The sequence below is a fragment of the Phacochoerus africanus genome, chromosome 15, assembly GCF_016906955.1.
Source record: "Phacochoerus africanus isolate WHEZ1 chromosome 15, ROS_Pafr_v1, whole genome shotgun sequence".
Classification (NCBI taxonomy): Eukaryota; Metazoa; Chordata; class Mammalia; order Artiodactyla; family Suidae; genus Phacochoerus; species Phacochoerus africanus.
In genome coordinates, this window is record NC_062558.1 from 15,794,394 (window position 1) to 15,808,716 (window position 14,323).

Consider the following 14,323-nt stretch of genomic DNA (forward strand, 5'->3'; position numbering starts at 1 on the left):
GGTGCAGTGGGTAAAGTATCCGGAGTTGCTACAACTGTGGCACAAGCCACACATGCAGGTTTGATTTGATCCCAGACCCAGGAACTTCCATAGGCCGTGGGTGTGGCCAGAAAAGAAAATAAAAAATCAAAGAGAAAAATAACATTCTGGTCAAATGATGATCCTTCCCCTTGGTTTTATACATTTCAACTAACTTTTTTTAAAACATGTTTTCATTATATTTGTCACTTAATTGGTACCAAACACATATTTCTAAAATGAATTTACTCCTATAAAACCTTTTGAATTAGCACACACTGCATTTTAAGGGAAGAAAACTAATGGGAAATCTTGAGATATTGGCTGCAGATCTGGAATTTAAATTTGAAAATCATGTGTGTTTGTGTGTGCGTGTGAGAAAGAGAGAGAATGAGAATTAGAGAGATATTGAGAGGATGCATTTCATCCACAGGAGTGGGTAAGGTCATCCAGGGCAAGAGTATGCATACAAAAGCAGAGAGAGGAGTTCCCTTCATGGCTCAGAGGTTAACAAACCCAGCTAGCATCCCTGAGGATGTGGGTTCGATCCCTGGCCTCGCTCAGTGGGTTAAGGATCTGGCGTTGCCCTGAGCTGTGGTGTAGGTAATAGACATAGCTCGGATTCCGAGTTGCTGTGGCTCTGGTGTAGGCTGGTACCTACAGCTCTGGTTGAAACCCTAGCCTGGGAACCTCCATATGCTGAGGGTGCAGCCGTAAAAAGACAAAGAAAGAAAGAGAGGAGGGGAGGGGAGGGGAGGAGAAAGGAAAAGCAGAGATGTCAAGGGCTAGCTGTCAAGTCCCCCAGTCTATTTCTGGGTATTTCTGGGTCTGGTCAAGGAGAGGAGGAGCCAGCAAAGGACATGGAGGAGGAGCTGCCAGGTGTGTGAGGGAGACGGACCCCAGCGTCAAGAAGGAAGTGTTTCAGGAGAGCATAATTAAGAGTGTTGGTTGCTACTGAGGAAAGTATCAAGCAAGATGAAGACGAGAGATTTAGCCTTAGAAGACATCAGTTATTGGCAGCCTCCACAAGATCTGTTTGACTGAACTGGTCAGATGAAAGTCTGGTGAGGGTGAGCCATGGATCAATGGAGAGGCAGCTGGAGAAAGACATGAGATTAGAAACTGATTTCGAGACAGGATAATATCTCAAAGAGAAGTGCTTCTCCTTTGATTCTACACTTGGTGACAGTGACCACGCTAGGCTCCCTAAAATACTTCCAACTTTAATTTCTATGACATGATGATTAGCTTTTCTCCCTACCTCCATGGATTCACCCTTCTCCATCTTTTGCTTGGTCATCCTCTACCACAGAGGGCTGCCATGTATAGTTGGTGCCGGATGTAAACTGCAGGATCTTTGGGTCAAGACACAAACAGTGTCTCCAGAGTCATGCCAGATACACCCTGTGCCGTTCTCTGTGCTGACCCTGATTACTTGCCTCAAAACAGATTTTTATTTGAAGCACATGGAAACATTATATGTTGGTGCTGTGAGTCTAAGACTGGGAACAGAAGTATGGCTAACCAGCACTGAAGTTGATCACAATAGCCACACCGTTATAAGGGTAAAATGGGTCATGAGACCCAGTAGAAAATGTTGGCTTTGCAAAACATTTCTACCCCATTGAAAGTCATTGTCAAAAAGAAAAACAGGAGTTCCCATCGTGGCGCAGTGGAAAAGAATCCAACCAGGAACCATGAGGTTGCAGGCTCAATCCTTGGCCTCACTCAGGGGGTTAAAGATGCAGCGTTGTTGTGGCTGTGGTGTAAGCTGGAGGCTACAGCTCCAATTCGACCCTAGCCTGGGAACCTCCATGAGCCGTGGGTGCAGCCCTAAAAAAAGACAAAAAGACAAAAAAAAAAAAAGCTTTCCTCTCTCCCTTTAGCCTCCCTTTTCAAAGCAGCAAACTGAAGGTGAGATAGCAAGTTTCTACATTGAAAGTCACCTAGCAAATTGGGGAAAAAAACATTGCAGACCTTCACCTGTTCAAAACATAAGAAACAGCAATTAAAATGTACATGTAGTGGGGAAATAAAGAAAAATTCTATTTAACTAAACTAACTACAACTTGCCTAAATGAAATAATTGAAAAATAGAAATATCTTTATTTATAATACCCCCAAACTGAACCTGTCTATCAAAAGAGAAATGTATATGCAGTTGATAGGTCGATCTTTACAGTGTAATACTATTCAGAAAAAGGAAGAAAGAGAGTGAGATGTTGATACACATTGCAACGTGGATGAACCCCATAAGAATTATCCTGAGTGAAAGAAGTCAGACAGAAAAGTTTCTCCTGTGTGATGACATTTACATAAACTTCCAGAAAAGGCAAACTGGTCTATAGTGGCACAGAGCACATCACTGGTTGCCTGGTGGGGAGGGAAAGGCAGAAGAAGGGATGACACAGAGGCACGAAGAAACTTTGAGGGTGGATGTGTTCGTATCTTGATTGTGGTCATGGTTTCTTGGGTGTAGATATATGTCAAATCTTATCAAACCGCACACTTTAAATATATGCAGTTTACTGTGCGCCAGTTATACCACAAAGCTGTAAAAAACAGTTTTGAAAAGAGTGTTTGATTTCTGAATATCCGAAACTGTTGTATGCAGCCCTTGATTGAATGTCAGAAAGTAAAAGCAGAAGGAACCGTTTTGCAGGAGAGCAGAGAAAATGTCCTTGGCGTGCTGCAAGATTCATAAAACTAAGTGCCGCCTTAAAAAATGCAGACAAATCCCTTTGCATTCTGATTGCACTTGCAGTTCTACCTTTAAAGGAAAGTTCTGTGTTTTGCGCTCACAGAATGAACCCAACATTATTTGATTTATTTCACCGCTGGGACACTTTGAACTCACTGGGGTTCAGAAGTTCAGTGCCTTCACAGAGGTAACAAAGATACTTTCCACCTTCATGTTTGACAGCATCTGTGAACAGGGGCCTCGTGTGTTTGGTCGCTGTCAACGAACTCACCTCGGATTAAGGTTCACTCTGCATTTCCTGCAGCCTGTGAACACCATCGACAGTCACCACTCTGGTCTCATAAACACTGACGGAGAGGGGAGAACAATGACTGCACCTGTTTATTGTCTTTATCCGGACCTCCTAATACACCTGTATACTGTAGTGAGGCACCATGAATTCTTGTTGACTGACACTGATGAACTTAATTAACGTATACATTTTACTTAACCGAAAAAAAGCAAAAACGAAACAACACAACCACACGTTACAGTACTTTGAGATCCGTGAGTGGACGCACTGTGTGTGATCTACCTTCCTCAGGGATTTGACGGCTCTTGAGCAAACATACTTCATAAATGGAGACCTGGCAGGCACCCAGGGGGGTGGTGCAGGTTTGCCTTTATCGCTGAACTTTGGTACAATAGGCTTACTCACAGTCGGCGTGTTCTGCGACTGGCTAGCTGGGCGGAGATGAGTACATCTCAGCAGAATCATTTACTATTATTAGCATGACATTTGATATTATTAATATTATAATAATTAGGGATCGCCTCTTCCTTGACAGAGAGAAACCATACATTAAAAAAAAAAAAAAAAAAAGCAGAACATGGAGTTCCCATTGCGGCTCAGTGGTCATGAACCCGAGTTTCATCCCTGGCCTCGCTCAGGGGGTTAAGGACCTGGCGTTGTCATGAGCTACAGTGTATGTAGCAGATGTGGCCCGGATGCTGCATTGCTGTGGCTGTGGTATAGGCCAACAGCTGCAGCTCCAATTAAACCCCTAGCCTGGGAACCTCCTTATGCTGCACATGTGGCCCTAAAAAGACAAAAAAAAAATTTTTTTTTCACTGTTGATTGAGATATAGAATCAATCAGTCAGGAGAAATAAGCTGGAAAGTATTCATGACTACCATAAAATTTGTTTTTCTTGTTTTCTTTCTTTGGGTTGGTGGGGAAGGAAGGTGGCATTGGGCCAAGAGATAGAGGGGAAAAGATGCTACTATGCATGGTGCAGTATGACTTTTTCTTCAGATCATGAATTTAATCATATTTTTGAACAGTTACTATTACGTACATATGGAAAATTAAGCCAGTTCTACAATTACTTGAATTCTGTTGTTGAGTATATGATTTGAGGTAAAATAAGATCATACGTTTTTACTTCTGGTTTTCTTTTCCGCAGTCATGGGATGAGAAGATCTAGGCCTCTAAGGCAGATCAGAATCAAAAGAAGTTAACTTTCCATTTTCTTAAACACTCAGAGGCATCATTCAGTGCAATTGGTGACAGATGAATGCTTGCCAATTTATGGGAAGAGGATTAATCCTCTTTAAATCGTGCTTAAGCAATTTAAACTCCTTCAGCTATTTGGAAGCCTTTAAAAATGTAGAATATACACTGTTTAAACTCCAGACTTAAAAACTGAAAATTAGGTGGTAACTTCCTGGATTGCAAGATTTTTTTTTTTTTTTTTCCGTATTTTAGGTAACATCAATTTCTCTTGACTTTGTCAGGGAGGCAGAAAACCTTACTTATCACCCTTGGCTGCATCCCTAGGCTGTAACGTACTGAGTGTAAATTCTAGACAGTATAGTAGAGGTCAAAGGAGGAATAAACTCTGCTAGACTAGTGAGTTTTACAGAGTTGTCTGGTGATTATCTTGGTGTATGTTCTAACTAATCTTAAAATGGAACAGGCACAAATCACTCATTTTTGTAGCAATTGTTGGGGTCTCTGCTTATTTTTAGCAAAATTGTTTTTGTTTTCTATTTGTTTCAGGGCTCATGCCTGTTGCACAACAGCCTGTTTATTGTGCTTCAAAACACGGCATAATTGGGTTCACGCGCTCAGCGGCGGTAAGGATGCAACAACAACAGTAGCCCTTCTCCTCTCTCTGTCTATCTGTGAAACAGGAGTTCTGTAAAGTAGTGGGGAACAGAGTCAGAATTTCATACATCTGGATTAGAGACAGAGAAATAAATTATCCTTCAATACTGATTATTAAAAATAATTTGAACATCATGTAAAGGACCGAATGTAGAATAGATTATTTTAAAACTGAAGTAGATAATACAGAGAGGTTACTGAAAAAAATACCCTTAAGGATAGATAATGGAAGATATATATATATATGTATATATATATATATATTTTTTTAATTGGACTTTAGATTTAAAAGTTATTAACACTGGAGTTCCCGTTATGGCTCAGCAGTAATGAACCTGACTGGTATCCATGAAGACCAGGTTCAGTCCCTGGCCTCACTTAGTGGGTTAAGGATCCAGCATTTCAGTGAGCTATAGTGTAGGTCACAGAGGCAGCTCGAATCTGGCATTGCTGTGGCTGTGGCGTAGGCCAGCAGCTGCAGCTCCAATTCGACCTCTAGCCTGGGAACTTCCATATGCCACAAGTGCAAGCTTAAAAAAAAAATGGAATATGCAATATGTTCCAGGTGTTACTTGTCACTGAAGATACGATAAAAAAAAAAGGAAAAGAAAAATGAGTGAGAGCATGGAGGATGGCAGGAGGGATGGGGCTGGCATTTACCTGATAGGGTGACAAGAATGCTGTCTCCATGGAAGCCTAGGGTGAAAGTGTCCAGAGCTTATGAAAATGTTTTAGGCCTCATTTACCACATGTGTTGATAGCATGAAGTGAGAATAAATCCAAAAATAAAGGGAAGCTTGAATGGAGCCTGCCGAGCCAGGGGAAAGTAGAATGAAGAATGACTGGGATGTAAGGAGGAGCCAGACCAAGGGCAGCTTATGGTCCTGAGCTTGAATTTTATTTGAAGTGCAACCATCAGTGGTTCTTTTCTGCACAGGGTGACAAGGTCCTATTTCCATTTGAAAATGGATTCCGGCTGCTATTTACAAAATGTCTGAGAGAGGATGAGTGCAAAAGAGGAAAGGACAGTTGGGAGACCTCTGCAGTGGTTAGTCTAGGTGAGACAGAGAGAGGGACCCGATGAGGAGGAACTCATTATTAGTAACAAGCAGCACCAGGGACGGAGAAAGCAGATGGTGAATGGTGAATGTTCAGTCAAAAAGCAAGAGAAGCAGCTCTCACACTCTAAATTTAGATTGGAAATTTTCATTTAATTTGCAAAGACTTAATCTTAGTTCAACTCTAATTAACACATGACACGACTGCAAAGCAAAGTAAATCTTAAAGACTAGAAATTTTGTGTTTATAATTACAAGGCTGGAAACCTGTAGAGTTGATGCTCATTATTTGTTAATTACATTCTATAAAATCATCCAAAAATACTGAATTGGAGAATGCTCCTAGGGGAAATTCAGGATTAAGTTCCTGTGAGCCTCTGGTCACATTTTGATCACCTGATCAAGCACGTAGCCTAGTTTTGTGTATATTTCTATTTAGAGATACCTTATTTAATACATACTGTGTTTAATATGTATTGTATTAACATGGTCAATAGCATTTATACCCTCAAGCCAGAAGGAAGCTCCTCTAACACACTGACTTTCTCCAAAAGGCACATTAGAGCATTCTTGCACTTAGAAACACTAAACTATTATACTATAGGCTGCACTATTCCTGGGAGGCATTTCGGATGGCAGAATTACTAACAAACAGCACAAAAATGAGAAAAATATGGCCAAGTAGCACAAAAAGAATGCTTGTTTTTTGGTGTTAGAGCTGAAACAAGAAAACAGAGTGTTTCATTTTATCTTAACTGGAGTGTCTGCATCAGGCAACTCCCATTTTTACTACTGTGTGCTTTGCTGGGGGAGGGGGGGTTATGAATAAAGTTTAGCGAGAGAGCAAATGGAATCCACAAATAACTGGCTTCCATTTTGCTTTATGAATAGTTCAAATAAAATCCGTAGGTTGAATATTAAGCTAAAGAATGTTCATCTGAAAATATTCGAAACTGTCTTCCAGATAGTGCAGATTATCGACTGTCTCTAGAATCAGTCAAAGTCTTAAACTTTTCTACTAACATTATTTTTAATTATACATTCTCTGTAATGCAACCCTAATTGGAAAGAAAACCTGAGATATCAGTTCTAAGCCTCAGCGTCTTAACTGAAGCCTTCAGTTTCTTGTAGTGGTCAGTAGATAAAGTAATTAGATGAGGCTTTCGGAATTAGTTCAGCACTTTAGGAATGTCTTCTTTTTCCACCAGTAGTCAGCCTTACTATTGTTATTGTTCTATAGTTAGAAGGATAGTTGACCAATACTTTTCACATCGGTCTTTTAACCAGCTTTAATTATCAGTTTGTCCTATATTATATATTCATAAAACTCCTGAAACCTGCAACCTCTACTTCCAATTGCCAGATGGCTGCTAATCTCATGAACAGTGGTGTGAGACTGAATGCCATTTGCCCAGGCTTTGTTAATACACCCATCCTCAAGTCCATTGAAAAAGAAGAAAACATGGGACAATACATAGAGTACACGGACCATATCAAGGATATGATGAAATACTATGGAGTTTTGGAGTAAGTAAAAAGATACCTATCTTTCTTTACATGATGAAGCAAAGTGCTATCTAGACATAAGCAACAAAGAGGGGAAAAATTATCTTTTAAATTTCAGAAATGAATGCAAGCTTCAAAGTTTAGGTTGGGCAACATCTCTGAAAAAAATTTTTTCTGGGCATCGGAATAGCATTTGTTTATACATCATGAATTTTGCTTTGAGGTATAGAGATTGCATCATTAATCCTTCAACTATAGTCATGTTTTTAAAAGATGAGGTTTAGTTGTCTTTGGAAGCAGTGATACCTTATCTGCCTACATTCCAAACAATATCCAAAGATAGCCTTTGCAAAATTTCACATGGCCCTCTAACTTCAACTATTTGGGGAGCCATGTCTGAGTTAGAGCTGATAGAATTTCAGAGGACGGAGTCATCTGGGACAGGTCCTGGTTCTACCACTGACCATGAACTTATCCATCAACTTCTCCATACCTCGATTTTCTCACATGTAAAATGGGGATAATACTAGGACAAATTTAGGGGACTTTGGAAAGTCCAGAAATAAGTTGATACATGTAAGTTACTTAAAACAGAAGCAGATAAATAATAGATATTCAGTAAAGGTTAACTACCATTCTTCACATTTCTACTCTAATAATAGTTCTATCTGACAAGTCTAAATTCTGCAGACAGGATAAAGATGGGAAAATAGCCATGTACTTAATGTAAATAATAAATATTAGCCATGTACTTAATGTAAATAATAAATATAAATTTATGGATCCTTCCTGTCAACGTAACAGAAGGTTAGATCTGGAAATCCAGCACTAAATTTATAATGTAGTTAATATCTAATTGAATACAAAAAATGGAGGGAGTTCCCGTCGTGGCACAGTGGTTAACGAATCCGACTAGGAACCATGAGGTTGTGGGTTCGGTCCCTTCCCATGCTCAGTGGGTTAACGATCTGGCATTGCCATGAGCTGTGGTGTAGGTCGCAGATGTGGCTCGGATCCCGAGGTGCTGTGGCTCTGGTGTAGGCCGGTGGCTCCGATTCGACCCCTAGCCTGGGAACCTCCATATGCCGAGGGAGCGGCCCAAGAAATAGCAAAAAGACGACAAAAAAAAAATGCAGGTACCAATAGCTTCATGATATATGTTTCCCTGTTACACAGTCAAGGCGATAGATGCTTCAGAAATAACTCAAAACTAAGTGATAGTTTTGCCTCATTCTTTAGTTTTAAAACACTGATGTTTCTTTTATTTTTAGCCCATCAATGATCGCCAATGGATTAATAACACTCATTGAAGATGATGCTTTAAATGGCGCTATTATGAAGATCACAACTTCTAAAGGAATTCATTTTCAGGATTATGATACAACCCCATTTCACACAAAAACTCAATGAACAGCCTCTGTGTCAGCCTTAATGAAAATAAGAACAAATGACATATTCAGACCATGTCTTCATTTGAATGTAGCTTTTTAAAATGAAATGTTATCATTTGAAGCTTCCCTTCATGCATTTGATGTTAATTTTTTTTTCTGAACGATTAATTAAGTATATAGATTTAAAAAACTTAGAAACTATCAAAAATATGACCTGGACCAAAGCTAGGTTTTGATCTTTATAGTCTGCACAATAATTAAAACAAAGGATATTCCAGGAATATTCTGCCTTTCAGAAAATATATGTAAATTTGTGATTCACAAATGTTAATGTTTTTCAGAGCATCATATTAAAGGAGATACTTGAATTGTTATTTAACTCAACCAGGTGTAAAAAAACTCATTTTGTTTCTATGTTCTCACTTTAAAAGAAAGAAGCTACCTACAATGGCAAATATTTCATAACAATAACTTAAATACCATCTTTCAGCTGAATATTTCAGCCCTTGAAAGATGTAGCATCTTTGGGGGGCCAGTAGGTAAAGAATAAATTACAGTGTGAATATATCCCAAATGAAAAACCTAATGTATGGAAAAGTGACAGAAATTAACTGGCTGAGATGTTGATCCACAGCTCAGCCTCCCATCTGGTGAAAACATTTCTTTCTTCTTTGCTAACTTTAAGAATTTTAACTCGAAAAATCTCAGGAATGAAGCTTCTAATAGTTACAGCAAAAAGGGTAGTTAGTGCTCCTAAAATATCATATTAGGACATGCATGTTAAGAAATAAATACAAATGTAATTTTTTTCAGGTTATTTTTTGTTGATTTGTGCCAATTTCAAAAGTGCCTACTTTTCTATAATTTTTTTTTTCTAATCTCCAGGAGTTATTTAGTGTTCTATGTATAGCTGTTGAGGAGAAGAAAGCAGTTTTGTAGAAACATACTGTAGATATTTCTTTGTGCTCAAACCCATAATAAAAAGTGGTAAAAATAGCTGTGATGTTTTGCCATTTTCCCTGTCAGGTATTTTAAGATAGACTCATTAAATGCACCTGCTTTGGGTAACACTATTTGCAAGCAATAATTAATGCTAATAATAGTGAAAGCACAAGATTTCCAAATCAATCGTTTCTTCTTAGAAATATTGTACAAGTCACTCACTCTGTCTGCTAACTCCAGAGCTCCCAGGTGGGAGCAAAATCCATCCATGTGAGGTTCATAACAATGTCATAGAGATACCAGAGGGTTGTCATGTTTTACTGTTTTAATTCTACCATAGAAAACTATTGCCCTCACTTTTAAGGAGTAAATTGAATATGAATAACTGTTGTCTAGATTTTCACATAATGTATTTCAAAGCACCGAGAAGTGAACATCTAAGAGAAATAAGTTGTATAATTAGGCACAAACTTGTTCATGCCCTGTAGCAGTAACTAACCAGTCAATGATAGAGGTATGAGGAATATCATTTATCTTGGTCTTTTTCCCACTATAATGTTCAAAACTATAGCTGAAACTTTTCATTTATGGATAAGTCTTTTCACTGGCAGCCTTTAGTGTCCTTTGTGCTTTGAATTGTTTTTGAATCAAACTGTGCAGACATTTAACCCAAATATTGGAGGCACCAGTCTCTCCCGTCAGGAAGCCTGTAGCAAACCCCCGTACTAACTTCGGCCACAAGGGAGACAGACATCAGAAGCAAGAGAGGCTACAACCCTATTGTCTGCAAAAAGGAGACCACACTGAAAATCTATACAAAATGAAAAGGCAGAGAATTATGACGCAGATAAGGGAACAAGAAAAAGCAAGCAAACAAACAAAAAACAGAAAAACAGATAAGTGATCTGGAGATTGCCAACCTCCACAAAAAAGGTGAATGATAGTAGAGATGCTTCAAAATCTTGGAAATAAACTGGAAGCAAAGATTGATAAATTACCAGAAACGTTAGGCAAAGAAATTGAAGGTTTAAGGATTAATCAAGCAGAGATGCAAAATAAAATAACTGAAATAAAAAATTCGCCAGAGGGAACCAACAGCAGAATACAGGAGGCAGAGTAATGAATCCGTGAGGTGAAAGACAGACTAGTGGAATTCACTGACACGGAATAGAAAAGAGAAAGAAGATATGAAGACAGGCTAAGAGAACTCTGGGACAATGTTAAATGCACTAACATCCATATTATAGGGGTGCCAGAAGGAGAAGAGAGAAAGGGCCGGAGAAAATATTTGAAGAGATAACATGGGAAAGGAATCACTCACTCAAATCCAGGAAGCATGAGTACCGCATAAAATAAACCCAAGGAGGAAGACCTCGAGACACATGCTAATCAGACTGGCCAAAATTAAACCAAATACTGAATAGAACTTAAAAAAACATAAGTCATTAAAAGTTGTTTTATGTGTCTTCTATAAATAGCTTCAAATAAACCTATAATGTTATATCTCTATATACTGGTTGAGAAAAAAATAAATTATTAAATTTGGAAGGGGAGGAAAGCCTTCATTTTCTCAATTCGATTTCTCAATGAAACCCTAAAGTAAATAATTTTTTTGTTAATAAATGAAGTAGGGCCCCAATGCAGCAAAACTAAAAATATGCGAGCACTGAAAAAAGATTTAGAGATTGAATAATGAGATTGAAATATCCAACACACTTAATTTTCCCATACAAACATAATTTTAGATATTGTAATACAATTTAAAATACTAGTGATTATGTGATGATTTGTCTAATTTTGCCCTGTTTATAAAGTTAGGATCCTGGAGAGATCTGAAAGTGTACATTTTTTTTTTTTTTTCCCACTGTACAGCAAGGGGGTCAGGTTATCCTTACATGTATACATTACAATTACATTTTTCCCCCCAGCCTTTGAAAGTGTACATTTTTAATTTAAGTCATTTCACAAGTTACATATCATTTATAGGGAATTCCCATTGTGGTGCTGCAGAAACAAATCTGACTAGTATCCATGAGGATACGGGTTTGATCCCTGGCCTCATTCAGTGGGTTGGGGATCCTGCATTGCCCTGAGCTGTGGTGTAGGTTGCAGACACAGCTTGGAGCCTGAGTGGCTGTGGCTGTGGTATAAGCTGGCAGCTCTAGCTCCGATTCAACTCCTAGCCTGGGAAATTCCACATGCCATGGGTGTGGCCTTAAATAGAAAAAAAAAAAAATACACACACACACACATATAATTTATTTTATTTTATGTTATTTTATTTTATTTTTGTCTTTTTGCCTTTTTTTCTGGGGCCGCTCCCACAGCATATGGAGGTTCCCAGGTCTAATCAGAGCTATAGCCACCGGCCTACGCCACAGCCACAGCAATGTGGGATCCTTAACCCACTGAGGAAGGTCAGGGATCGAACCTGCAACCTCATGGTTCCTAGTTGGATTCGTTAGCCACTGAGTCACGATGGGAACTCCAATATATATAATTTATAAGTAGCTTTTCTTACATTAGAATTTCAAGGCTCAAATTACTGGTGCTCAGGAAAAGTGACTGGATGCAGGGTCACAACATGGTCATCATCTCTCCATCCCATCCCTCTCATCAGCTGCCCTTCCAGGCAGCTCTTTCCAGGTGATGGTCCCAGGATCCACAGAATAATTCTCACCAGCTCCAGTCTGGCCAAAACAAGACCTTGTTTTTTGGCGACAGAGCTCATTGGCCTTTCCTGGCTTATGTGCCAACTACTGAGACAGTCCTTGTCATCAGAGAGATGCCAAAACCAGATGACATGCCCCCCCCCCCAGAGCTGGTCAAGTTGGAGAGAGGTAGAGGGCAGGAGAGGTGGGCAGGAGGCTGACCTGAACCCTCTAAGGAGAGGGCTAGTTTCCAAGGAAAAAGGAGGTGAACTCATGCTGACCTAACAAAAAATAATAGCTAGTGATTATAGAGGAAGACAGAGAGAGAGAGAGGGAACAAAGGATGATTTATGTCTTAATCCTTTGGATACAGTTTCAAAGACCATCATGGCTCCTGTAACATGCCGAGACCCATGTTTTTCAAACTGTGTCAACTGGGCAGATGTGATAGAAGAAAAAATGAATAGAAAATACAGCAGGCATCTCACACATATATGATTGCACTCGTTTTTCAATTTAAAATATATTTCTCATTGTGAATCCAAGTGAAACAGGGTTCAGAAGCTACTTGCTTTAATATTGCCTGCAATCCTTGCCTCTAGATTGCCTTTTTTTTTTTTTTGTCTGTTTAGGGCACCACTCATGGCATATGAATGTTCCCAGGCTAGGGTTCAAATCAGAGCTGTAGCTGCTGGCCTATACCACAGCCATAGCCATGCAGGATCTGAATCGTGTCTGCAACCTACACCACAGTTCATGCCAATGCCAGATTTTTAACCCACTGAGCAAGGCCAGGGATCAAACCTGCATCCTCAAGGATGCTAGTCAGATTTGTTTCCACTGAGCCACAACGGGAACTCCAAGATTTCCTTCATTTCCTGTGGTGTGGCAAGCAGGGCTAGCTTGGACTCTGTGACAGTTACACTAAATTTTGAAATAGATTTCTAGGTTTAACTTTGAAACATTAAAATATTTGTCCTTCCCCTCAGTTTTCAAGTAACATTTCTATACCTATATTCACTCATTCAACAAATAATTACTGAACAATAACTTTATTGGTAAGTTTATTTTTTTATTTTTATTTTTTGTCTTTTGTCTTTTTAGGGTCACACCCGAGGCATATGGAGGGTCCCAGGCTAGGGGTCTATTCGGAGCTATTGCTGCCGGCCTAAGCCAGAGCCATAGCAATGCCAGATCTGACCCACATCTGTGACCTACACCACAGCTCACAGCAACGCTGGATCCTTAACCCACTGAGCGAGGCCAGGGATCAAACCCGCCACCTCCTGGTTCCTAGTCGGATTCGTTTCCACTTCGCCACAACGGGAACTCCTGTTGGTAAATTTATATACATAAGTTATATTGTACATTGTGTTCTATGTTGCCATTAGTACACAAATGTATTAATTAAGGTCCCATCTGGAGAACAGCATTCAAGTCTGAAGGAATCTAATATGGGGAGCTCATTACAAAGGCACAGGAAGAATTGAAGAGCCAAAAAAGAGATGATGAAGCAAGCCAGGCCAGCAGGAAGGTGCCACTACCTCTAGAACTGGTGGGACTCAGTGTCAGCAGCAGAGGAACTACTGGGGAGGCTGCCACGCAAAGCTGGGACTCGAGAGCAGGACTGTCCCATGGAAGTTAGAACCCTGAAGGAGGCAGCCACTGGCAGGGATGTCACCTTAAGCCATTCTTGTCTTCTTTCAACACAGGGGACGTTACACTGATGTCAGCCAGCTTGGAACTCGCTCTACCCTTGTAATTTTTAGCAGAACTATGCTTTGTTGGCTCTTTAATGCAGAAAACATTTCTGAATCTTACCTTTTCATATTTGGAGTCTAAAACCAGTTGTGTTTCCAACCCCAAAAGGCTCCAAATTTCTGGATTCTCTCTTCTCCTTTTCTTTC

The 14,323-nt window shown here is 39.6% G+C and overlaps 1 protein-coding gene across 1 annotated transcript in view; it reads left to right on the forward strand.

Moving 5' to 3' along the window:
• HPGD (15-hydroxyprostaglandin dehydrogenase) overlaps positions 1-9,819 on the forward strand; it is a 34,364-nt gene extending 24,545 nt beyond the window's left edge. Inside the window, exons 5-7 of the mRNA XM_047761128.1 lie at positions 4,761-4,837; positions 7,290-7,453; positions 8,704-9,819. Of these exons, the coding sequence (XP_047617084.1) occupies positions 4,761-4,837; positions 7,290-7,453; positions 8,704-8,842 (380 nt within the window). The 3' untranslated portion in view covers positions 8,843-9,819. The remainder of the gene's footprint in view (positions 1-4,760; positions 4,838-7,289; positions 7,454-8,703) is intronic.
• Positions 9,820-14,323: the final 4,504 nt, after the last annotated feature.